This window comes from Syngnathus leptorhynchus, chromosome 21, assembly GCF_054491065.1.
Source record: "Syngnathus leptorhynchus isolate UIUO chromosome 21, UIUO_Slep, whole genome shotgun sequence".
Lineage (NCBI taxonomy): Eukaryota > Metazoa > Chordata > Actinopteri > Syngnathiformes > Syngnathidae > Syngnathus > Syngnathus leptorhynchus.
This window is the reverse complement of record NC_141215.1, coordinates 5,028,335-5,054,364: the sequence shown is the minus strand read 5'-3', so window position 1 is coordinate 5,054,364 and position 26,030 is coordinate 5,028,335. Positions and strand designations below refer to the sequence as shown.

The 26,030-nt window shown below is 42.4% G+C and overlaps 1 protein-coding gene across 1 annotated transcript; it reads left to right on the top strand.

Moving 5' to 3' along the window:
- On the top strand, nt 1–26,030 carry LOC147040291 (copine-8). Its single transcript, XM_085902094.1, has 20 exons — nt 1–342; nt 7,173–7,213; nt 7,894–7,940; nt 8,663–8,766; nt 10,313–10,352; nt 11,904–11,980; nt 14,284–14,347; nt 14,430–14,533; nt 14,644–14,748; nt 16,463–16,504; nt 17,050–17,125; nt 17,488–17,541; nt 17,610–17,671; nt 20,858–20,904; nt 21,106–21,287; nt 21,364–21,491; nt 21,962–22,064; nt 22,426–22,483; nt 22,550–22,623; nt 23,392–26,030. The coding sequence occupies exons 1-20, from the start codon at nt 248–250 to the stop codon at nt 23,578–23,580; spliced, it is 1,692 nt and encodes a 563-aa protein (XP_085758220.1). The 5' UTR covers nt 1–247; the 3' UTR covers nt 23,581–26,030.

The window sequence follows — 26,030 nt, the reverse complement described above, 5'->3', positions numbered from 1 at the left end:
AAATCAAGACAACTTAAGTGTGTAGGAAGTGTTGGAAAGAAGGTGGGCGTGGCGTGACGTCACAACTTCCCAGCCTGGAGCTGTCATCTGTCAGCGGTTCCCTGGTTTTGGTTCACGCCGGGGACGGCTCACATTCCACCGCGTCGCTCATTCGCCGCCGTCCGCTGAGGAGAGAAAAACAGGGCGGACCACAACAGAACAGCAAAGTGGCGTGAGATCTTTTTTTCCCCTTCGATTTTGGGACAGGATGAACAGTTTCTTGAGCATGGCGTCGATCGGCGAGTTCGACCCGCTCAACGCGTCGATACCTGCTACCAAAGTTGAAATCACAGTTTCCTGCCGGTAAGAATCTTTTCATATAAATATCAACAATTTCCGTTCTGTGTTTTTGGTCAGCGCTACGTGGATACCGTCAACTTTCCGTGTGTCATTCAATTTCCTTTAAAGTTGACAACGTATTATGTCACAAACAAGTTTGCAAAACAAACATTCGTGACGTCATCAACAGGACAAGCCAAAGTAAAGTCAAAGACACTGGAGTCTTTGTTGTTGTGACGTTTCCTTGCTGCAGCTGTGCTGTTTGAAATGCAAAAATGTGAGCATGTGTTGGACAGAAGGAACGTGGGCGCGTTTTGTGACATTGAAAAGAAAGAAGGCTGCAAAAGGGGTGGATTTTAACCTCTGTTGTCAACATGTCTTTGGGTGGGGATTTCCTCTGAGGCACGGTGAGGGACCTCAGGGGGGGGGAAAGGGACGTACGCCCAGTGGCTTTGAAGGATGGAAAACAAAAACAAACAGAACAGAATACTCCTTCAATGTCTTTAAAGTTGGTTGCCTTGGATGTGTAATGATGTTTTGGAATCATGGACGCTATTTGATATGTCTCATCTATTTCCAGACGGCTCCCAAATGGAATTCCAATTAAGAATTTTATTCCTATCAAATAAAAGGGCACATTTTACGAGCCTAATCTCTGTAACCTCTTTTACAATTTATATCTGAGAGTTCTGCTGTGGGATGTCGGATGTGACCTAGTAGTTGGTATCTCTGCTTCACAGTCTGCAGATCTGGGATTGAATCCCTTGATCTGCCTCTGCTTTGTTTTTTCACCCAGCTTCCTCTTCTCGACCTGAATTGGAACAAGTACGAGGAAAAATGGATGGATAGTAATAGCCATTGCCTTTCGGAGAAAGATGTTACGTTCCGACAGATTATATGAACGTGTTTTGGCGGAATTTGCTCATGTCCGAGTCACCTGAATTCTCAACCCTCCGGTAGGGTGAGGAGGAGGGGGGGGGGTCGCGTTTGTTTTGGTGGCCATCCACCCACTTCCAACCCGAGGCAGCGCTGAAATGCCTTCGCTCTACAAATGTCGTGCGTTTTATTTTTTTTCTTCTTCACACACCAGCCAGTGTACAAAGTCTCCATGGTTACGCAGGTTTTGAAGTTATTGTGTGCGAGGTGACAATAGGGAGGGAGTGTGAAATCTTATTCAGTATAGAGATATTAATATAACGGGGCTAATAGCGTGACACAAATGATCATATCTGTATTTCACAGAGGCGTCTAATTAGTGCGAAAAATGTGCCACAAGGGATTTTCCCATAGAAAATTCCACCCGTTTTAAGAAAACCTTTTTGTTTCGGACAAAAAGCGACTTGAATCATCTCTTGACTTCCATTTATTGATCACATATTCATAATTAATGGACTGAATGACTGGCCGAGTGTGGAGAGAGTGAGGCCCGCTGCTGGGAATATTGAGCAATCCAACCGAAACGTATTTGGATAATGTTTCTGATTCTAAGGGGATTGTAAATGATGCCGATCGATACCCGAGAAGTAGCATCAGCTCAAATCAATTGACTGTAACCAGCGCTTAGTGTACGGACAAGACAACCAAGTGGTACACTTTAGTTCAGGTTGTTTAGGTGGAATAATAATCTGATTTATATTGTTACAACACAGCGATGTAATCGGCCAATAAATTCAATGAATAAAAAAAAAACATGAGTTGATATTACTTGTGGACATTTTGTGTTCTTCCTGTATTGCTGCTAATTATCTTTGCTAATTTTATATTGGTAGTTCGAGCCGGATGTCACGCCTTCATTAGTTTTTAAAAATAGACTCGGGCGCCGGTTTTATCACTTTAATGAACAGACTAAACGCATTTATATGGCCATGACAAACGGCCGGGGACACAAACTAACCGTTAGCCATGCTAAGCTAAGCGCACAACATCCTGCAATGGCATTTTCTGACTCCCACATCACTCACCGGACCCTGCACTTCTTTTTTAAAGGCATATACATGAAAAAAAAGTACTGTTGGGTAAAAAATTTAAAATTAAAAAAACTAGCATACTCCTCCGCTAAGAACTTGTAGCTCCTGCAATAGCGCAGTGCACAGAAGCTATTCTTCACTCATAAAGTGAAGATTAAATTACTCCGAGGTGGAGTTATTGTCTGCTTCATAGGGCCGAGGGGACTCTGTTGTGGAGAACAGCCTCGAGTACAAATATTCCATCATCGTTTGTAGCTGCACATTTTAAAGCTAACATGGCTTTTAATTAAATGCCTTAGCTATTAGATATGAAAAATCGGGTTCAGTAAAAAAAATATCATTTTTTTTTTATTCTCCCCACTGTTGCATCTTATAAAAAGAGATATATAGGCTGTTCTTTAGTTGGCTTCTTGACAGTTTTCTTTTTTCTTTCACACCGCAGAGGAAATGTTTTTCTGTCAGCCCCCCGATCTCTCTCTGACTTTCGTGCCAGGGGCTTAGCACTGTCAGCAAACTTTGGAGCTGTTGACAATAATAACACGCAGGTTCTCGGATATTCTCTATGGTGCAGAAAAGAAGAAAAAAAAAAGTTGAAAAAGAAAACAAGCCTGTATTGCTGTTGACACAATAAAAGATTTGACGTTTTATTATGTTAGCGATCATTAAAAGGTGGCGTTCGCCCACTTCATTCTATAAGAAGGCATCATATTGACCTTTTGTAGCCCTCCAAGAGCTTCACTAATGGTCATCTTTTTTTAAAAAACAATACCGGAAAAGCGTCACGTTGGGGGTTTCCCGCTGAGAGCTGCGTCGATTGCCAGCTCCACGCACAAAAGGATGCGTGACGACGACGTAACCAAATTTTTCCACGTCTGTATAGAGGGGGTCCTTAGCAGCAGGGAGCTCGCTTGGTTTTGACAGAAAACACAAAAGGCAGCGGCAATCAGTCCGATAGCGCTACAGTGTATCGAAGAAACCTTTCAAGGCGGCCATGAATTGATCTCTTGGATTGGTGCATTGGACATGTGTGTGTGAGAGGTGTGTGTGATGTGCGTCTGTCTCGCAGGCCCGAATAGTGTTGTGTAATCGGGTTTTGCCTTTCAGACCCAAGGCTGTAAAGATTTATGCACCGGGAGGAAATTACAATCGACCCTTTTCCCTCTGTTGCTCTTTTTCCTTTGACTGATTCAGTGTTTGTGTCTCAGTGTCTCAGTCACTCAGTGTGCCTGTGTGTGAATTGCAAAAACTTCTGTGATCATTGCTGAAGTTAATAAATAATGTGATGATGACCTCCGGTAAAAGTATTTCGAACTGGACTTCAGCCTCTATGCCTTTCCCAATATTCAAGAGATATAGCATCACTTTATGTGAAATAATTGAGGTGTATTGACTTGCAGCTGGATGGTTACCATAGCAACAGACTGACAGCCTCGCTGAGGCGCCTTGACCAGTATCGTCGCTTTGAGCTATTTTATCCTTTCCGAAGAACCGTGCTCATTGAAATATATTTCTCATTGAAGAACTTGCGATTTTGAAATCAATGAAGTAGCGCTAGCTAGATATAGCAGACAGGTCATTCCTTTTCAAGTGGCGCATTTCTCCAGGAGAGTGTTTTGCTCTGATCACGAAAAAGGGATTTTCTAGTTCCTTCTCTCGGCCGCCAATTTGACCGTGACCTGAAAAAGTTGGATCTGGGGAGACTGAACTAAATACACTTCCACACATTCAGTATGGAGACCACATGCACACACTTTGTCCACGGTCTAGTGCTTATCCAGTTCGACACTCGTGCTCACCTTGTGAGTATGACTGCAAGCACGTAGTCAATTTTGAATGTCAAACCCCCACCCCCCCAAAAAATGGCTGATGCTCCTCAGCACATTTTTTTGTTTAATTGAAGGACATTTCGATTCATCTACATGTTGATTCACCGGCTCAGTGGCTTAGTGGTACAGTGTCCCCCCTTAGACTGGAAGGTTGTGAGTTCAAACCCCGGTCGAGTCATACCAGCGACAAATTTTGAATTGGTTCCATAACATCCCAAATGTTGATCAAAAGGGGTGCAAGAATTGACCCCTGAGGGACACCATATGTTATTTTAGCAAAATTCCAGTGGTCAAACAATAGCTCTTTTCCCTTCAGAACTATTTTAGGACTGTTCCATTTCGTGCTAGAACAGTTTCACACAAATGTTTGCAATTCGTTTTTCTATGCTGCACTCTGTTTACCATCGTTAGGAATTTTAGTGTGATTAAAACATGCGGGAGGGAGCCTGGAGGACTATTGGGAATAGATCCAGTACGCAGTTAATCATATCCAAACATTTACAAATGGCGTGGCGCACCTTAGTTAGCGACACGTGTTTATCAGCGGGTGCCTTTCCACCATATCAGATCAGGAAAAAGTGATAATGGCATCGTTGTCATCATTAAGTGAGATGAGATCTGTTTGTTTTATCGGCTCTACTAACTCCACAATTAACAGCGAAGGGCAAATGCCAACTTCAAATGCCAATGCTCATAAGATAGGCGCTAATATGCTGCACTGGAACTTTGTCCTGCATTTAATTTCTTTGCCATCATGGTTCTAACCTCTGTTTAAAAATAGTGAGACTTTTTTCTTTCCACGGAGGATTTGCGATTGGAGTGGCTGTACAGTATAACTACCAATATTCGGTGTGTAGTTGCGCCTAGCAACAGAGCAGAAATATTCTTGGAGACGCAGTGCACGAGGGAACCCAACTGGGCATGCTTCGATGTTCGCAACAGGCCATCGAGCACACAGCCACAAGTACCTGTCCCCCCCCCCTCCTCCTCCTCCCATCACACGTGGCGATTTCCACCTCCATCACTTCTTTCGCCTTGCATTTTTTATTGATCCATCCTATTTGATGAGCAACTCAGGCCACGAAAGAAAAAAGGAGGAGAGCATCAGCAGCTTGTATTTTTTTTTTTTCCTCTCCACTTCTCCGAGAGGGCTGCCCTAATTCTTCCTGACAAGGCTCGGGGAGAGCCAAGAGAACATCTCGGCGCACGCACACACGGCAAACTGCACATCCGTCATGTTGGGCGCACATCTGCGCCGGTGGCTTTTACCTTAATTGCCTTTGGCACGCCGCTTTCGGTGCAGTTTAGTCCGACTGGCCTCCATCGACGCTTTGGGGAAACATTAGATATCATACAAAAATGATGATGGGAATTTGTGCAGACTTGGATTTTGCATGTGAAGCATTTTTTTGTGAGCGTGACTCAGCTCCTGTGCGTCTCGATTGTACCACTAATCCAGTGCTTATAACTAACACGTCAACGGGGAGGTAGATGACTTTCCACATTCTCGTTCATGCAAACAAATGAGCTCATGTCTTTTTTTTTTTTTTTTTTGCTAAGTCCATGTACGATTAATCATCATGCCCCTCTTTATTTGGTGACTGTATAAGCGAGTACTTGAAAAGGGCAATGCCATGCATTCATGCAGATTGCAGAATATTTTAACATTTGACATTTAAATATGATTTCTAAATCGGGCTGGTGTTTGTTGACCATGAGCGATAATAAAAATGTGAAAGTTTAAACCCCCACTTTATCACTGCTAATGTTTTTTTTTTTTCCTGATTGTCAACCATAGTAAACAATTTGACAGTGTGAAATGGCAGCACGTTTCAGGTCCCAAAAAAAAAAATCCTAGAACTATTGGAGTCGGGCACCTTTTATCCCTGCAGACCTGTCTGAATCGGATGGCAGCTTTTAGTTTTCTGCCCCCTGCCTTGGGATAAAAAACAGGGAAGGAATGAGAGAGAGAAAGAGAGAGAGAGAGCCAGATGAATCATTCACGTTATCCTCTGAGGTGGAAATCCTGAAAATGTGTATTACACACACACACACACACACACACACACACACACACACACACACACACACACACACACACACACACACACACACACACACACACGCTGACAGGGGGAGCCCAGGAGCCCATTTGGAGTGCCACCACGCCTGATGTGCTTTGAGCAGCAGCCACTCGTACACCGTGGAGCTTTAAATATGCTCTGCAGGGGAGAATGTGGATTTTAACTTGTCCCTAAACTCCCCCTCCAACCCCTTCCGCCCCCGACTTGGCATGGGAAACTGACGCCAAATTCTCCAGCATTCAAGCCACGATTGATACTGACTACCGATTGGCTATTCTACCAACCGGCCAATTGATCAATAACATAATCAGATGAACATTTTTAAAGAAGCGTTATTAAACACTGTAAAGTCATTTCGTTAAATTCCCAGTGGTTGCCTCTAGGGGGCGCTATTTCAGCCTAGGGGTTCAAGTTGCATCCCCTTATAGCAGATGGCATTTGGACCTCGTTAAACTTCTGAAAAAAATAGCCTGGATGGGTCGTGTGAAAGGACCTTTGTAGATAATCTGAAATATCCGTTCCATATAGCTATCATCTTCTCATCAAAGCTTTTTCCGCACCGCACTGATTTAACCTCATTGACAATGGAGCGACCCCACTCTGCAAGATGCTTGAATTTTTTTTTTTTCCTCTCCAGCAAATGAAGTACCATCATCCATCACTCTATCCTCAAATTAGAAATCATCATTTCAGCTCACATACCACATTCATATACCAGCCGGTTAATTTTTTCCGAGCCGTCTGTCTCCTTCCGCTTCTTTGTAATTCCACTTTCTTACTCGTCTATCAATTGCAAATTTCTTTTGTCCGCCAGCAAGTGCAAACAAACGAATATATTTAGCTGGCAAAGTAGTCGGTGAGCTATGGTAACGGCGGCGCACGGTGAGCGGAATACATAAATAGTCCATGTGTGAAAATCCACTCACTGGCGCGAGCCAAGCAGAAACTGAATCATGCATCTGTTTCCATCTCCACAGAAACCTGCTGGACAGAGACACTTTCTCCAAATCGGACCCAAGTAAGACTATTTTTTGTTTTTGTTGCCAAGATGTAAACAAAAGGAAGGACATTTTGATCCACCAACTTATTAGATTCCATAACATCTCAAATGCTGATCAAAAGGGGTGCAAGAATTGACCCCTGAGGGACACCATATGTTATTTTAGCAGATTCCAGTGGTCCTTTCCCTCCTGATTTATGTTTTTTTATCTGTGCTACACTATGTTTACAATCCACTTTTTGTTGCCAAGATGTAAACAAAGGGGAGGGGCGGGGCAAGCGAGTTGTAAACACGGCACAATCATGTCAGCACGTTGGCGGCAACACGGATGACAAGGTGATGACGCTGACTGTTAGGATTAACGGAATGGTGGCAACGTAACGGCCCGTTGGGGAAAAGAGCAACTTGAAACTCCATCCACGATATATATATATTTTCCACCAATATGCAAATATAATACACACGTATCTGAAATCACATCAAAGAGCAAGGGCTATTAGTTATTTTCAAGAAACTCGCATAATACCCCAAAGTGCGTGTGTGATTGCGGCATCGTGTATAAATGTAGACTATTAGGCTTTGATGTTTTCCTAGCGATGGCGACGGGAAGCGTATTGTTATACATCCGTCGCTTGTCAACACGCATTGAATCTTTGATGATGGTTTTAATGTCGCGTGCACCGTTGTGTGTTTTTCAGTCTGCGTCCTCTACACGCAAGGCATGGGCAACAAGGAATGGAGAGAGGTGGGTGTTGAATTTTAGATACAAGGCCACGTGCACTTTTGGAATTACACCAGAGGTATTGTGGGTAAGAAAAACTAATAAAATAATATAAATACGTTTTTGTTTTAATTATTGAATAATATTTCTTAGAAAATGTAATATTCTCACATTTATTTTCTCACAAATGAGAAATATTTTCATACGATTAATTGACCGATACTAGCAATTATAACGATGCCGAAAATCTGCCATTTTTTTGCCGATTCATGCCGATTACATTTTTGCACATTTACAACATTAGTATTTAGTTCAACAACACAACATGCCAGACACGTCCATCCGTCGGCGCACATGTGCCACAATAAGTATTCAAATTCATAAATGGTAATGAGAGGCTAAATCTCTCGGCGCAATCATTTACGGTTATTCACGGGTCTGAGTAGTTCCGTCGCCCGCGCGCATTGTTAATAAGCTACGCTAAATGCCAAACCAGAGCCCGGCTGACCCTCATTGACATGATCTGTCAGCCGCTCGGCATTGATTACTCCAACGCTTGGTATAATAGTCTCACCAGCCACTTTTCCTTCCCGAGTAGAAACTGGAGAAATTATGCTCATGAGTCACCGCCACTCTCGTTAATGGCCTGTTAAAACACTTATCTCGCTATGTTATTTGGGTGAATTAGCTCCATTTGAGGTATCAAGTGTCTTAAGATCTACCCCTTGTTTGTCTTTGGATTTCAGTTTGGGAGAACCGAGGTGATCGACAACACGCTTAATCCGGACTTTGTGCGGAAATTCATTTTGGACTACTTCTTTGAAGAACGGCAGAACCTTCGATTTGACTTGTAAGTAAGCGTTCTCGGTGATGATCCCAGGTCGTTGGCCGCCACTTAAATCGAGTCTCGAGGTGTCACTTATTTCCCTAGGTATCGGTTCAAAGGAACGTACATCGAGATTGTTTTTATTTTTGAGCCGAGCCCACCGGCTATTTGGACTTCTTGGAAAATGAATTTTGCCCGCTTTGCCTGCAGATGCCCCCCCTCGTCCCATCTCCAATTTCATCCCTCATTGAATTAAGGCAGCATTTGGCCGGGTTTATTTTATTAGACACAGACTAATTATATTCTAAGGAGACGTGCCGACGAACCCGCCGGGATTTATAAAGTTATTCCTCGCTCAGAGTTGATTGAAAGTCTTGGCTTTTTGCCTGCTCAATAAGAGTGCTGAAAATATCATCTCAGCCGTCAAGGTAATGACTATCTTCTGCGGCGAATGACAGTTCTTTGTAGCATCCATCTTTTCGATTACGAGCATCGATCCGATAGCTTCTCCGCTGCGGTTTTTTGGCGTCTCGCTCGCCCGTCACACACAATCCCTCCGTTACCTGTAATAGCATTGAAGTGGGGCAGTTGGGAACGATTGTCGGGTTCAAGGTCGATCGATTGGAAGCATTTTCCTCTCCTTCTTGTTTTTGTCCAAACCGGGCAGCAACATGAATTAAAACAGCATGAGGATGTGTCCCAGGGGCGTGTCTCTTTTTGTGTATACATGGATTACCGTAGCGTACATATATCAGCTAACCTCGGCTGTCACACTCTGTTGCTCGAGGCCTCGTGGGGAGACGTTCTTATGTGTGTAAAGTATTCCCACGTACCTCGTGTGTCATGTTTCGGGCTATATGCACAGTGTAGCGAGGGTAACCATAACAACCGTGACCTGAGTATGATGGCTGCGATATCAAAGTAGACAGGGAGAAGCATTCGAATCAGATTCTTATGCATTTAAAAAGATTGTCTGCATATATTTAAATAAATAAAATAAATAAATAAAATATTATTTTATAATAATGACATCTTTATTTAATTCAATTAAGTATTATATTTTACATTTATTTATTTAAGATTTATTTAAGATGGGAAAAAAATGATTCAAGTCTGTGCTTGGTTGGCCAAATTTTAAGTTGTGCCCGACAAAATATTATCCAACAAACGGCAATTCGCTTTGAATGTAGCTGTGAAATGATCTCCGATTATCCCGCAAATGGCCTGTTTGATTGCGCCCAATCCTTTCAAGTAGCCTCTGCACTTTTGCGAGCTATTTCCCAGCAAATTTTTCTCTTGGCAGGTATTGCGCGGGTCGAGGTGTGGATAATACCCGACCATTGCACAGAATATAGACGATACCCAACAATCATACGTGTGACATCCAATTAGTCCGTTTAGTGTCAGTTTAGTGGGGTGATACCGCCAAGTGCATCCCCACCACTTTTGGTGCCATTGCTGGTGACAAGCTGCTTGACCCAGTTATCCGTCTGCAATCTCCCGTCGTGTTGAGCTCTTGTCCCCCCCCCCCCATCATATTGTAATCACGCCCGCTTTCCTCACTACGCAGGTACGACGTGGACTCCAAGAGCGCCAACTTGTCGAAACACGTGAGTACTCTGTTTCTGATCTAATCATGTTTTTTTGGGAGTTTTTTTTGGGTGACAGGCCGCTCTTGCTAATAACGCCCATTAGTTTCAGCCACACAACAGTAATCTACTCATTACACTGAGTGTGTTTATTATGTACTCAAGGAAAATACTCTTTGCACAGCTTTTGGTTCCTATGAAGACTCTTAAGTAAACGAGAAGATATTAGCGGAACAATAAAAGCCCGTGTTAGTGTGATAAATGTGACTTTGCCGACACCAGGGGTGCCAAACAAATTTTTGTCACGGGCCGCATCATCGTCATAGTTTCCTTCGGAGGGGCAACATATTTCAAAAAATAAATGGAAATAAAAATTGCTAGGACTAATTCTTATTTTTTAAAAGTGAACTCAATTTTTACTTTAGTATTGACGCATGAAGTCGACGTACAATTTGTCTTGGCGGGCCACACAAAATGATGTGGCGGGCCGTATCTGGCCCCCCAGGCCTCGAGTTTGACACCTATGAAGTAAACTCGCTAGTTTTCAGCCGACCAGCCGCCATTTTTATATGTATACGTCTACCGTATCTTTTTGGACGCAATCTCAATAATCAATTTGTCCGTCTTCGTGAAAGACAATTTGACGTTGTTATTATCTGGGAAAATGACAATTCTTGCCGCACTGTCTCTCTTTTTTACTAACTGCAACTGCAGTTAAACCTAATTTGCGGTGATAGATCATTGTAATACTTCTCCTAACACGAAGGTAATGATAGAAAATCAAATTCCAAGCCATCATTTCTTCCCCACTGTGGCTTTTCTGTCTCTTTCCTCTATCAATGTCTTTCTGTTTCTCCTTCTCGCCATCTCACTCCTTCAATCTGTCTTCCCCCCCTCGCCATCACATCATCTCGAAATCAATAATCCCGTACAAGAAGAGACAGGCACGACGGCTCGGAGGAGGCGGCGCACTCGCCGGGTAGCCCTCCTTAGATGGCGTGGCTCTCCGAAGGGGAGGGGGGGGGGGAAGCAGAAGCCACGGAGCCAATCCATTAGAAGTGTTTTAACATGGAAGGTGTAGGCTGCAGGCACACCTGGGGAGCCGGGTAAGAACCGCTCTGAAATACGCAAAGCCGACCTCAGGAGCTAAAAATAGATTTGGAAATTGGACTCTTGGTCAGCGAGCGTCTGTTTTTCGTCACATAATATAAACGTGCCTCAGCTCAGTGCCGTTATAGAGGTCAAAGATTAAAATGGGTTGGCAGTGAATGAGACACAATCTTTTTTTTCTGTGTTTTCCACGTCGTCCTCGCCTGCATTTCTGTCTCTTCCAATGCAAAGTCTCATCATGTGCACTGCAAAAATGGAATTTAATTGAGCGGGGCAGCTGTGAGGGCTAGTGGGAGGAAGACTCAATCTTCTTGCCAATATTATCTCCCAATAGGGAACATAAAGGGGCCCACGAAAGCATTTGGGCCCATCTGGCAGCAAGCCCTTTTGGTTTCTTTCGTTGCTTTTTTGGCCCTGAATACTGATTAAATGCGCTTTTTAAAATTGCTTCTTCTTTGTCAGGACTTTCTGGGCCAGGCCTACTGTACGCTAGGCGAAGCCGTCGGATCTTTGGGCAGCCGCTTAGAAAAGCCTCTCGGGTGAGTCCGCCTCAACAATACTTAATATAATAATAATATAAATAATACGAAAATAATTGTATAAATAATAAAATAATTACAGTCAAACTAATTGCTAAAAAAAAAAAAGTGCTGGTCTTGAGATGATTGACATGTCTTAAATTAGATGAAGCAAGTCACACAGGTGGTGAGACTTGATATGCCGTTCATGTTTTTGAATGCCACATTTGATTTGAGGGAAGGATAACCAATAATGTCAAAGTCTATTAATAATTCTGTATGTTTTTCCCGAGTGTGTGTGTGTGTGTGTGTGTGTGTTGGGCCTCGTGCGCACACCTGCTGCTCAACACATCAGGGGGTAATCTCTGACCATTTTAATGAGAGCTAATTTTATTGTTCAATCAATTTCCGGTTGGTTCCGGTGTGCATGAGGTCACAATTGTAACACCGTTGGCAGGTGTCAAAAATTTTCAAACTTAACTTATTGACCGTTCAATGTTAATGTGGTTATTGCGGCTACGTGCAGACGACAGTCGAGTGCCTCGAACGCGACGTTAATAGATCTCGCGAGGGCCCCTTTTTGACTCTTCACGTCTGATCCACTCCAATGTGTCACCCCGACTCATTGTTTGGGCAAATTTGCATGAGAGCACTCGTGTTTTTGCGAGCGCCTCTCGAGACACCGGCCTGGAAAATTAGCATTTTCATCACCGAAAACATTCCCACTCGGTATAACGTCCTTATGCCGTTGTCACAGAGGAGGCAATGACATTATTTTCTATTTTTCACCCAGATCGGGGTTGGGCTACTCACTGCCCCTCAGTCTCTGTAGTCTCTTAAATAAATAAAATATAGCAAAAATAGAATTACCAGCAAGAGCACACATTTGTCTGGTTTGGAAGTCAAGCGAGGTTCTGCAGTATGTGAAGAATTTTTTTGGGGGGGTAAATAAGCACGTTGGTATTCTCTACGCTCCCATTCGCTGATTACAAGATACACGGTAGCATCGTTGTCCTGGCTTGTGCTTGCGCAGCCCAAAACGTAATTACCTGTCTCAAGCTAGCCCCCTGATTGCAAATCCATGTCTCTTGATTAGAGGATTCACTGCTTCTCCCTCCCTCTCGCATGCTCACACTCGGAAAGTATTCTTAGCAGCGCTTTATCGTGTCGCGTCGAAACTAAAATGTGTCGAAAATGTCTTCTTTAACATGACCCGAGTGGAAATATTTGTAATTATTACTTTACTTACTCACTTAGCTAAAGTCGCTCCTTGCTTTTAATTAAATCCGTCTTTAGCGGCACAAACTAAGTTGTTTGATACTCTTGACTTTTCTTTATTAGTTTACTTTTTACTTTCGAGGGATATATTTGCAAAAGGTCAAAATCTGCAATATAGAACAAAAAAAACGATTTGATAGTTTTGCACCTCCCACACACTTTAAACATATTAAAAGACATTTTTCCAAAAGAGGTCCAGTGTGCTTGCTTCAAACGAGTCGTCCCCCATCACATAGATTTTAGCCGACAACAAAAACAAAACAGATGATAGTTGTTGAAACCCGCAGTGAAAGATGGCAAGAATCTCTGGGTGACATGTCGCTGTGGGCACTCAAAGGTGCCACAGTACAAAAGCTTGTCAAAAAAATCACAAAAAACTGTTGACAACAAGCTGCTGTCACCGCTACACGCTTGTCATATCCTGTGCTCTCATCACAAAAAGGCCAGAGGGATTTTATTTACTCAACTGCAGACGGGATGGGGGGGAGGACGACGACACCTTTCGACTGCTTTCGTCCTTGGGTGTGTACTGTTGGGTGTTTTAATGAAGTAGTCAAGTTCTCCTTCAAGGCGATGTTTATTCGAGAGGTGTGTGTGTGTGTGTGTGTGTGTGTGTGTGTGTGTGTGTGTGTGGTAGGCACATTTCCATGTCGTTATTCTCCCTCTGCCTCGCCTTTTCCTGGACAGCGTACCCGCAAACGCCACGCCCTCGCAACAGAGCGCCTTTTGTGACCACACCGAAACGTCGACTATGAATGCGTGTCTGTTTCGAGTAAACTAGTGCATTCACATTTTTCAAGGGACAGTACTTGCTTTCAACCTGCACTTTATATACATATATATATATAACATAACAATATAATATAATTCATATAAAATTGTATTTATTTAATTATTATATATATATATATAATATATATAAGTGTTGACTTTTTATATCAAATATCAATCATCCTCGGTAAAAGTTGGTGTGAGCGTATTCAAGATCTCCTGCAACCTTGATTTTTATTCTTCTTCTTATTTTCAATGGGTGTGTTTGTTTACAGAGGCATTACCGGCAAGAAATGCGGCACGATCATCGTGAACGCCGAGGAGCTGAACAACTGCAGGGTGAGCGGACGGAATGATGATTGAATATGCTCCTTGCTTAATTGAATTAATTTATGCCTTGTCCTTGTTGCGTGTTTACTAGGAGTCCGTCATGATGCAGTTTTGCGGGAATAAGTTGGACAAGAAGGATTTTTTCGGCAAGTCGGACCCCTTCCTGGTCTTCTACAGGAGCAACGAGGACGGCACGTGAGTTGAGGATGAAAATATATTTTTTTAAAGCGGGTTGGAGTTGTGCGATATGTAACCAAAGTGACTTAGCACCCCGCTAATCTTTTATAGCCCTTCTCTCTCTGCAGGTTCACCATTTGCCACAAAACAGAAGTAGTGAAGACCACATTGAACCCAGTGTGGCAGGCTTTTAAAATCCCCGTCCGGGCTCTTTGCAACGGCGATTACGACAGGTACGACCGCATTCTCTCAGCTATAAATGTAATCCAATGCATTGTCGGGAAACACCTTGTTATTTCTTCATTTCTGACAACAAAGAAATTGTTAGTCAGCGGAGCGCAAAAAAAACATATTTGCATGCCAGCGGCATCTATTTGAAAAATCTGCATTGCTTAATTAGGCAAATGTCAAGTTATTAAATGGCATTATTTATTTGATTCAAGCTGATATCAGATGACATTTACAACATGAAAATGCACATCATATTTTCATAATTCTTAACCTCTTGACTCTTTTTGTCCTGGAGTGTAGTTGTTCAAAAAATGTCATCCACAGTGGGACTGCGATTTTGTGGGCTTTTCAAAAAAAAAAAAACACCCTTAATATTATTGAAAATCAGGGCAAGCCGAGCATTTTGCGCCGTGGTGGATGTGAACTTGTTTCACAGCCAATGATGAACTAGAGAGTCGCTGTCCCTGGTGCTGATCTGGGGAGTGGGCTATTTAACAAACTTAAAAAAACAACAACAAAGCATTCACTGAATGTTCGTTTTTACAAACGAAAAGTGTGACATAAAGGGAAATATGTCCATTTTTTTTTTGTACACCTTGTCAGTCGTGAAGGAGTGCACCGCAGCGCTTTAGTACAGTGCAATTGTGGGCACAATAGGATTATTTGCGCGGTGGAGTCAAGCTAGGTCTTATCAATGGGTTACTCGGGAAACCAAAAGTGGACCCACTCCCACTCCTTCCCTCTGTGTCGCGTCTGTGATGTGAGATAAGAACTCATCCAATCTCGGAAACTACTAAGCCGCTTGTGCGGCGCGAGAAACTACTTCAAGCCTTCAAAACCGAGATATGCGCCGTTGTGGGTGTGAACACGGCTGAGATTTAGAAAAATATCTATTTTAAAATAATATCCAGGTTTATGAGGACCCCGCTCCTTGACTTTATTACACCTACTTCCCCGTAATGATGCTCATCCGGCCGCCTACGCCGAGCTCCGAGGACCATTAGATCCGCTTCGGGTTTCGACTCGCTCGCCTATATTGAAAGACGAGGAGGATGAAGAAAGGCTTCGGCTTCTGGTGTTTTCAATTAGATCCAATTTGTTTCGAGGAAGCCGAGTCACGCGGCGGTTACAGTAAAAACAAAGTCTAGCCTCATTAGAGGCACCCTCGGTTTTCGTTTAATAAACGTCCTCACTCTGTCGCTTCTACTCTCTCTTCATCCTTGTTTGTTTTTATTCCTCACCTCGTGAAATATTGAGAGATAACCACAATAATAATATCGGCCTCTGGCAGGATATTCTCTCGACGTACAGTAGATCCTCGTAAGCCGCGGCGGCGGTGCACGGAAATCGATAAATTACGATACGAAGCGAGTATATGACGGCAGATGTTTGGAGATGGAGATAAGCTGCCGAATAGATGCTGCGGCGACGGCGCCGCCAAAAGAAATTAGCATTTTTCCTATCAAATGGAGTCACGCGATACGCGATGATACATGGGTTCTCGTTTTAATGAGGGTCGCTCGCCACGCAGCAAGCAAAAGGATGCCTTTGTTTTGTTTTTTGGCGGGATTTAATGGTGGCGCCTTTTTGCAGCAACGGCAGCGCCTGGAGCACTGCGGAAACGATTTTTATCAGGATCAACAGAAAAAAAATCTCATTTAGATTTGAAGCAAGTGCTCATTATTATTATTATTTTTTTTTTTTTCTTTTACACAGAACAATCAAGGTCGAGGTGTACGACTGGGACAGAGACGGCAGGTAAATTTTGCACCACAGAGGTAATATACGTGTCTTCAAAGTTCATCATGAAGTCAAATGAATATGTGATCACAGATAAGTCTCAGGGGTTGGGACGGGTGATTACATTTCCAGGAGAATTTTCCGCCATTGTGAGCTGTGCGTCTGCACAAATATTGCCCTTATGAGAAAATTAAGTCACGTCATCAATTCCAATGTAATATATTTTATTTATTTATTTAGTATTATTTTTATTATTATTATTATTATTATTAATTTCTTTGCAATTTAATATATAAAGCTTTCAGATATTTTTTTTGTTATAGTAACATTTTCCTGGCTTGTTCACAAATTGAAAGCTTAACAAGGATTTGTATTTTATTATTGAAACTCCTCTTTTCATCACCATCATTTATCTCCTCAGAGAGAGCACAATGACATTTTTTGAAAATTTCAATAGAACTCTTTGTGCTTTACAAATTGTTAGTCAGCCCCGAGTATTACATCGCATGAATTATCCCGCACACGTCTTGTCGGAGTCACTTGTTTTTTTTTTCCCCCCGCAGTCATGACTTTATTGGAGAATTCAGCACCAGCTACAGAGAATTATCCCGAGGGCAGAGCCAATTCAACGTCTACGAGGTGAATGCACGACCATTAGCGATAATGAGCTTTCCGCTAGGGCTGAACACTTAATCGAATTCGAACCGATATTGCCGTGTAGCGGAATGCAATTTTTAAATTGTAAAAAACTCTCTTTGCGTGTTCAAGCCATATTTTCCTCCTCACCTTCACTTGTGACACTCAATGTGAACACATAAATCCTCAACTTTCCACATGTTATTTTCCCCCCAGGCTCTCTCCTCTCTCCTCACTTTGACCATGTCGTTATATTTATAAGAGCGTACAACCTTGGTTGTTGGAATTCAACTTTGTTGTTTCCGCTTGCATGTATATTTTAAAACGGTCAGGTGTGAAGGACGTGAATATTTCTTTTTTTTCAGGTGGTAAATCCAAAGAAGAAAGAGAAAAAGAAAAAATACCTCAACTCTGGAACGGTAAAAAAAAATAAACATTCAAGTTTATTTTTGACACGGATTTAACCTTTCCTCTTTTTTCTCTCAAGGTAACACTGTTGTCGTTCCTCGTGGATATCGAAGTCACCTTCCTGGACTACATTAAGGGCGGGTAAGTGAAGGACCGCGTCTTTATTTGAAACACGCCGCCTGCAAAATGGTTGGGGTTGTATCCCTTTAATGAGCCTCGTCCCGCTTCTCCTCGTCTTCCGGTGGCCGACAGAGCTCGACTAAACGCACATAGCAAAATAGCCTGAAAGACAAACTCGTATTGACTCAGAAGTCACCACGACGATTTTATTTTTGACGTGGATTTCCCAAAGATTTCAAGATGGCCGAATTTTAAGCTGCTTGGTAAGTGATATTTACATATATCTGCATGCAATTGGAATATTACCTACCTAGTCGTTTTTTGCCCTGGCACCTGGGGGGTATGCAAGCATATTTCAGGGGGGGGGGGCAGTGTCCCCGCTGGCCCCCTCTACCTCCCCTAGTGGTTCAGTTGTATTTAACTTGTAAGTGCAATACATTTAATGTACAGCTGTTTGTTTTGCTATGCTAAGTGCAGTGTTAATGTTCAAACTCTGTCTTGTTTTTTGTTTTTTGCTTATAATTACCATTTATTGAACTTTTCTTTTCTCTTGCTTCTCCGGTGATGGTTGTAAATGACAATGAAGGTAGTATGCACGGAAGTTAAATCAGTGTGAACGCTTTTCCACAAACAGGCGCAATGTCCAGGATTCCGAGACTCCAGCAAGTCCTGATCCACTTTGACATTGCCATGGCACCAATGGCAAGTCCAGAAAAGGCGTGAGATGACGAAAGTCCGTCCTTAAAATTGAAAACATGACAGGATGCATTTCTGGGTGAATGCATTTGAATGACTTAGCTATATTTGTATTAGTTATTGGATATTTATTTTTGCATTGTCAATAAAAGACTTCAGTGTGGTCCTCGTCAGTCTTCTGTGCATTTGCCGTCCACGAACACACATAATACAAAATATGCTAAGTACATTTAGTCTGTCGACCCGTTCCAAAACCGCAATGAGCTCTGTCGGCCGCCGGTCAATAACCTCGCCACGGCATGCCATCTGCAGTCGGCCAAATATAATTATGCCTCGCAAATATTCACTTGCGAGCGGTAGCCAGAATGACCCGGGCCAAAGTCAGGCGGACCTCCAACTGAGATCATTTAATATCTTGTTGTTCATCTATCAACCAAATGTGACCATTTATTTTTTTTTTATTGGCTGCAAACCACTGTGGGTGTCTCATTACTTTTGTTCCACCTCAATTGAATCCAATCTCGCCTACTTTATCGTTGATTTCCAACAACGGAGGTCCTCGAAAGAAATCAATACGCTATTGAATCACATGGCAGGGGATGCACAAAGTGAATGTCACTGAGCAACTCGCTGTTCATTTTCCGGCCCTGACCCGGCACGTGCGTACCTCCGACTCCTAATGGAGAAATGTGGTCTCTCTCCACAAACCAGATTTTTTCTTTTTTCCCTCCCTCGCTCTTCGCAAGTACCAGCGCTTGTTGCGACCCAATAAAGTGCCAAGTGGTGTATCACTGCTTGAGACCTAAATGGAGCGTAATGGTCCACTGGCATAATGGAGGCCGACTTGTTCACACAAACATGACCACGCTTGCATACACAAATACTGCAAAATCACTCAAGCCATGTTCTGAAATCCCCAATGTGTGTCTATTTTTAAAATTCCCTTCTATCTCGTCTTAGTGCCGCCTTCCCTCGCCCCCCCCCCCTACTGCTCGCTTCTTCTCTGATTGGCAGCTCTTTACAGTGCTTCAACCCAATCAGCTAATTGCTCATTTGGACCTAATTAGGAGCGTGATCGGCTGGCTGCATTAGCATAAATGACTGATTTGGAAAAGGCTCCGTCTCAATCTGCAGCAGTCGCCGCGTTCATTCTTTTCACGGCGCCCGATAAAGCGTTGGAACCACCCATGGTTCTTCACAAAGAAGCTTCTATTCACCAGGTCTCGGGTGATAATGAACAGTTGTTGGCCATATCTTTCATTCCGAGTTGCGCCTTTGATGGCTGCTCTGTCACTCATGGTGACAGATATTGTCCCCCCCCACCCCAATCCCCCCTCTCTCCCCTTATTTTGCTTTCTGAATTGAAACCGGAATAGAAGCGGGAGGAAAGCGAACATATTGTGAGGAGATGTCATTTGTAAGAAGAGGCAGGCATCCAGAGGGAGAACAAAGATTTGTGGGCGGTGGGGGGTAGAATTACAATTTGAAAAGCTCATGTAAGCCCGTCAAGTCAAATTAGATTTCTCAAACTTCTTAAAGCGTATACGGACACTTGGACATTTGTTATGTTTCCCTCAAAAAATAAAATTAAAGTTGGATCACTAAAAAAAAATAAATAAATAGAATAAACACCTGCCCAATCTGACAAAGAAAGACGGCAATCGCGAGCCGTAATTAAAGTCAACATTGCTCGGCAGCCAAGGTAAATGCTGGCTACTTTTGCTGACTGTTGTTGCCTAGCAACCGTTATGGGGCCTGCCCGTCCAGCGACGCCGCAGGTGTTCTGAGGATGCAAAGGCTTTATTCTTTTCCTTGAGTGAATTGTTGTGTCTTATTATGACAGACCTTTTCTTAAAAAAAAAAAAAAAAAAGACCCTCCGGTCCCCGTCATGACAATTGACGACATTTGCCTCACGACAGCTTCTCAAAGCTCCTCAAGAAGAGTGTGACATTAAGACATTGTCTCCGTAAATCCCTGTCAGAATTTTATTTCTCCCCGGAACGTGTTTTTCCTAATCTTCTGAGTTGCCGCCTCTCGGTTAGTTCTGTATTTTTTTTTAAAAAAAACAAGTTGACAAGATTGATCACTGTCCATCCCTGACGTCCCCCTCCGGACCAATGAGTGTCCAGTCAGCACGACTGATGGCTTGTAGAGCCGCCCGCCACTTCTTCTGGCCCGCTGAGGTGACAAATAGGATGAAGCCGCCGGCTTCTTCCGACCGCGAGATGACATGTGAGCGCTGTGATGGAGTGGCAGTGAACAGAAGAAGAGAATTGGAGAGGGGAGATTTGATGCTTGGTGTAAAAAAAAAAAACATGACAGGCTGACCACATCCAGCCGCTCCACTAATTTCTAAACCATTGGTCCCAGTTTTGCTATTAACCGCTAAAACTGCAGGACCTTCTGTTTGCACTCTCGGCCAAGATAGTTCGATGGAGACTTTTGTTTACATGGTGATAAAAGAGGCCGTTGTTGATTAATGATTCTCCTCCCTGCCCTTGTCTTCCAAGGACGCAGATTAACTTCACAGTGGCCATTGACTTCACAGCTTCTAACGGTGAGTCTTGCCCTGCAGTCGTTTTTTTCCGACTCCTGATCATCATGGGCAAATGAAGCTTCAAATTTGCTTCATGACTATTTTTGACTCCACTAGATGGCACTGTTGGTTTGACCCAAAAAATACAACTGGTTCATGAAGCAAATTTGAAGCTTCAAAATGGCTTGAATTCATTTGAATTGACCTGCTTGTCATGTCCAGGTAACCCAGCCCAGCCCACCTCACTCCACTACATGAGCCCCTACCAGCTGAACGCTTACGCCATGGCCCTGAAAGCGGTCGGAGAGATCATTCAGGACTACGACAGCGACAAGATGTTCCCCGCGCTCGGTTTTGGAGCCAAACTGCCTCCGGACGGACGGATCTCCCACGAATTTGCTTTGGTGAGAACAAATCAAGTCATCAGTCAAGCAAATAAGGACAAACCTTGATCTTTTTTTTTTTTTTTTTTCTACGTAGAACGGGAACCCTCAGAATCCTTACTGTGCAGGAATCGATGGCGTGATGGAAGCTTACTACCAGAGCCTGAAGTCGGTCCAACTTTACGGTCCAACTAACTTTTCCCCCGTGGTTAACCACGTCGCCAGGTACAAATTCCCTCATATTTGCATTCTCAACTTGGAGCAGGACAAATAAGTAAATATTAATTACACAAAATATTGTGTATCCAATCTGAACCCCATAAAAAAAGTGAGGGGTCCTAATTTGAAGTGATTCAGAGGTGCTTTAAATCATCAATCCGCCTTTTTAGTCGAAAGGTCATATGAACACGGGAGAAAAGGAAAAGCCTTATTGAGCTGCCGAATCGACACTCGGCAGATTAACATCCTCCACAGTAGAACGAGGCGAGGTGGGAATCACATGACATTTACTCAGCGGGGAGCCAAGAAGAAAACAAAACAACTGTTTGTTCGAAAACTTGTAAATGTCTCATTGCTGTTTTATTATAAATAATGAGGTGGATATAAAAAAACATCACTTGGAAATTCTGAGTGTATTTTTTTTTTTTTTTTAAACCTCACTTGCAAATCTGAGTGTATTTATTATTATTTTTTAGGTATGCTGCATCTGTGAAGGATGGATCGCAGTACTTTGTCCTGCTCATCATCACCGACGGCGTCATCTCAGACATGGCCCAGACCAAGGAGTCCATAGTCAACGTAAGGGAACTTGCTCAAACTAGAACTGGAATGTTCCCCCCCCCATAAAAATCTCCAAGTGAATGAAACGATGATGCAATGTTGTTTTGCAATGTTGCCAGCCCCCTCAATCCATCTCCTCCATCACTGTCGAGTCGATGTATTCCTGAGGGGAGCCCGTGTGCTTGTGAAATATATGGTGGAACAACAAAAAAATTGAGAACGCATGGCTGAGTCTAGAGGTCGGCTAGCTTGATATGTGACCTTTTACAGAGAAATAAGAAAAAAAAATAACATCATCTCTGTAGGCTGAGGTCAACACGTTTTTTGTCGGTGGACTTCAGGGTCCATTATTATGAATATTATTATTTTTTTTCCTCAGGCTTCCTGTCTGCCCATGTCGATCATCATCGTGGGGGTTGGACCAGCCGAATTTGACGGTAAGAAAAGCCTTTGATTGACAAAGGCTGTGATTATATCTTTTTTTTTTTTTTTCTTTCCATCAGCCATGATTGAATTAGATGGCGACGAGGTCCGAATTTCATCCCGAGGAAGATATGCAGAGAGAGATATCGTTCAGGTACGTGTTTGAGTTTCACCATCGCAGTTCTCATTATCGGCAAACTAATAAGACACGGCGAAGTTGGCATCTGGCGGCCAAAAGGTTTCCAGCACAAATTGGTCTCCTTTATGGTCTTTATAATTGTAGGTGACAGCGGCTCATTAAGTGAATTGAATCGTCTCGTCGCTCCGTCTTCATGTAGGGCGGCCGTAACCGACAACAGAGTTACGCAATGGAGTTATTTACTGTACTTAACGCGACGAGCAAATGCCAAGTGGGCAAATCCAATTATTTTTTTATTATTATTATCATGTCATTTTTATTTGCTTTTTTTTTTGGGTGTTTTATTTATTTATTTATTTATTTATTTATAATGATTGTTACCACCACTGTTGGGTCTTCAACATTCACAAAGAATTTTACAGAGGCAGAGAGTTGTCTTCAATGGCCGCAAAGCTTTTGGGACGGTATTCAAACAACAACAAGTGTTGCTCAAAAACCGTGCCCTTCTACAGGCTGGCCACTTTTTATTGAGTAAATACAATGGGTGGGGTTTACACAAATGTATAGCAACATTCTATAACGGTTGGAAGCTCCCTGGACACAAGGTCAAACTGCCATACAGCGAACATTTTGCATTAAACCCATAGAATCTAATGATAATGTACCACATTTTTCCCAACAACCACTCTCATTTAAAAAAATAAATCTTATTGCCAACTAACACATGACCCAACTCCGGTTCAGCTGGATGGTTTTAAATACTTGATTTATTCTCCTTTCCAGTTCGTCCCATTTCGAGACTACATCGACCGGACGGGGAACCACATCCTCAGCATGGCCCGTCTAGCCAAAGACGTCTTGGCTGAGATTCCAGACCAGTTCCTCTCCTACATGAGGACCCGCGGTATCAAACCGGCGCCCGCCCCGCCTCCCTACACACCTCCGGGACAGCCCATCCAAACCCAAATATGAAGAAAAGTTTGATTTTACGCCCTGCGTTTTTTTCCAAGCCGCTCTATCGCGGTGGTCGTTCTCGTATTCTGGAACAGCTGCATGCCGGGCCGGGAGATTGGACTCGTATGAAGAAATCCTACCTGTTTACTTCCACTGGAATGTTCTCTTTGTATTTTTTAGCCTGGTGGAAAAAAAAAACCAGGATGACGACAAGAAAAGTTACTTTTGAAGGAATCTTACGGAAAGCTCATTTCGGCTGTAAATAACTATAACCTGTTTGTCTTGCTCTCAAACTAACCCACTGTTTACAGTAAGAATTTTTACTGTTCATACTTTTCTATTTTCACTATCAAGCCTGTGATATTCTCTCTTTCTCTGTCCTGACATGCGCGTCAGGTCACAACAGTGCAGGTCCCGGTAGCCCTTGTGTACCGTACCGTGCCGTACCGTACTCTACTGGTGTTTATGAAGCTTGTTTTTTTTTTGCATGAGTGTGGCCTGGACCACGTGCATGCATAGAAGCGGCCCTGCACTACCTCTTCCAACCATGCGTCTGTCTCGAGGTGGGTTGAGTGTGCGACAACGTGATGTCTTCCTCGGACAATCTCCCGCCCCTCTCGATTGTGTTTCCATTCATTTCGACTGATGTGCTAGTTTGAAGTTGCCAATATGTATGAATGTTTTATTTAAACACGACTATACCTCTGAAGTTAATGCCACGGTTGACATATTTGAGTTATTATTCGGAAGATTTAGTCATAATCTGGGAAAATTGCACTAGAAAATCGGCAGCTTTACACTTCTAAACATTATGGCCACAGACAAAATGTTTTGTAAAATTTGCCTATTTTTGAGAAAAGGTTTTAATTGTGCAACAACAAATTCTGATTTTGTTTTAGGATAAAAAAAACAGTGTATTTTTTTCCCCAATAAAAAAATGTAATATATGAATACAAAAAGTTTTTTTTTTTTAATTTAAAAATGTATTAGAATTTATTAATTTCTGAAATACAAGTTTAATCCATACAGTCTGGTATATATACATATTGGTCCTGTTTACCAATGTAAAAAAAAAAAATTATAATCAAAATTAAATTTTTGTTGCTTTTTCATTTTTTATTTTAATCCGTTATTATCTTAATGAATGGAAACACAGTTGTTTTCTGTCTCTTCTCGGCCTTGGCAGTAATGCCCACATGCTCGGGGGTTTGTATAAACGTACGTGCGTCTTTTATGTTACCATATCGTCATAATATCACTTCTCATGTTCAAAACGACAACATCTCCTCTCACGTTGTTTGAGCATAAAGAGCCCAGTGGTCAAAAACGCAAAGAATATACACATCTTGTTAGTTGTCCAAAAAAAAAAATGTCTATTTTTTCCTTCAATGTGAAGCGAGTGAACGATGTCTGAACTATATGGAACGTTGATGATCAAAATGTGATATCCTCCTTCTATATCAATTGAATTTAAAGCTGTGGGACCAATATGACATATCTTGCTAACATTGCCCGTTATTGTTTTGTATTGATTATGGTAGCAAATAGTGTGAACTGCCAAATTGTGACACTTTTCTATTGTAGCAGTGCCAACATGGCCGACACGTGTGTGTGTGTTTGTATTTGGTCGCCCACTGCGTTCCAGGCATAGCTGGACACATCATTAGGACGGCAGGTCAGCATAAAGGAGCTCATTACAGCGCTCGGAAAAATACGATCTGTTTTTGATCCGCTGCCACGGGGGTTCAGAGTTGACTTTATTTTTACTGTCACTTCCAGGAAGGCCACAACATTTTTTTTTTTTTTCTTAACCCGGCCAGCTGCACGACGCCGCCTCGCTCGGCCAGTCGTTTATATTTTGATGGCGAATTGAAATTTGAAATTGACAAAATAAGCTACAAATTCAAAAAAGGTTCACGTTCATCTTTCCTAATTCCATGTTTTGTGAAAAGAATGTACTCGGATACAAAAATTTCCAAGCCTGTTAATTGAAAAGATTTGATATGAGCTCAACTTGTGTGTATGTGCGCGTGTTGCCTTTCTACAAATGATAACGTGAGGTGTTTAACACACTAAAGACTTTTGTTTACTAAAAAGCGATCCAAATAATATATCGTATGCTCATCATATCTTCTGAACAATGTGCACTATGTTTGCATGTACAGTTTTGACAAAGGATGCTCCGGTTCGTTTTTTTGGGGTTTTTTTTCAATACAACTGTGTGTACCGAAATATATGATATGAAAAATAATTGTACAAAAATGGCCTTAACTGATCTTTTCTGGAAATTGTGCGATGCCTTCTCTCGAGAAATGATTTTCGTCAGTGTTCTATTGTGATTTCTTTGCACTTATTTTTGAAGAAGTGGAAATGCATTTTTTTTTTAAACAGTGATTAATAATCGGAGAAAGCATGGCTGAATACTGATTGTCTCATTATATATGATAGATGACTATTTCTGTATTGAA

What these genes read in the sequence shown, in the direction of transcription:
- LOC147040291 (XM_085902094.1), top strand. Translation starts at nt 248, where the DNA reads ATGAACAGTTTCTTGAGCATGGCGTCGATCGGCGAGTTCGACCCGCTC. An exon ending in AATACCTCAACTCTGGAACG is followed by an intron (nt 17,542 to 17,609) that starts GTAAAAAAAAAT and finishes TTTTCTCTCAAG; the next exon opens with GTAACACTGTTGTCGTTCCT. An exon ending in CTGGACTACATTAAGGGCGG is followed by an intron (nt 17,672 to 20,857) that starts GTAAGTGAAGGA and finishes TTGTCTTCCAAG; the next exon opens with GACGCAGATTAACTTCACAG.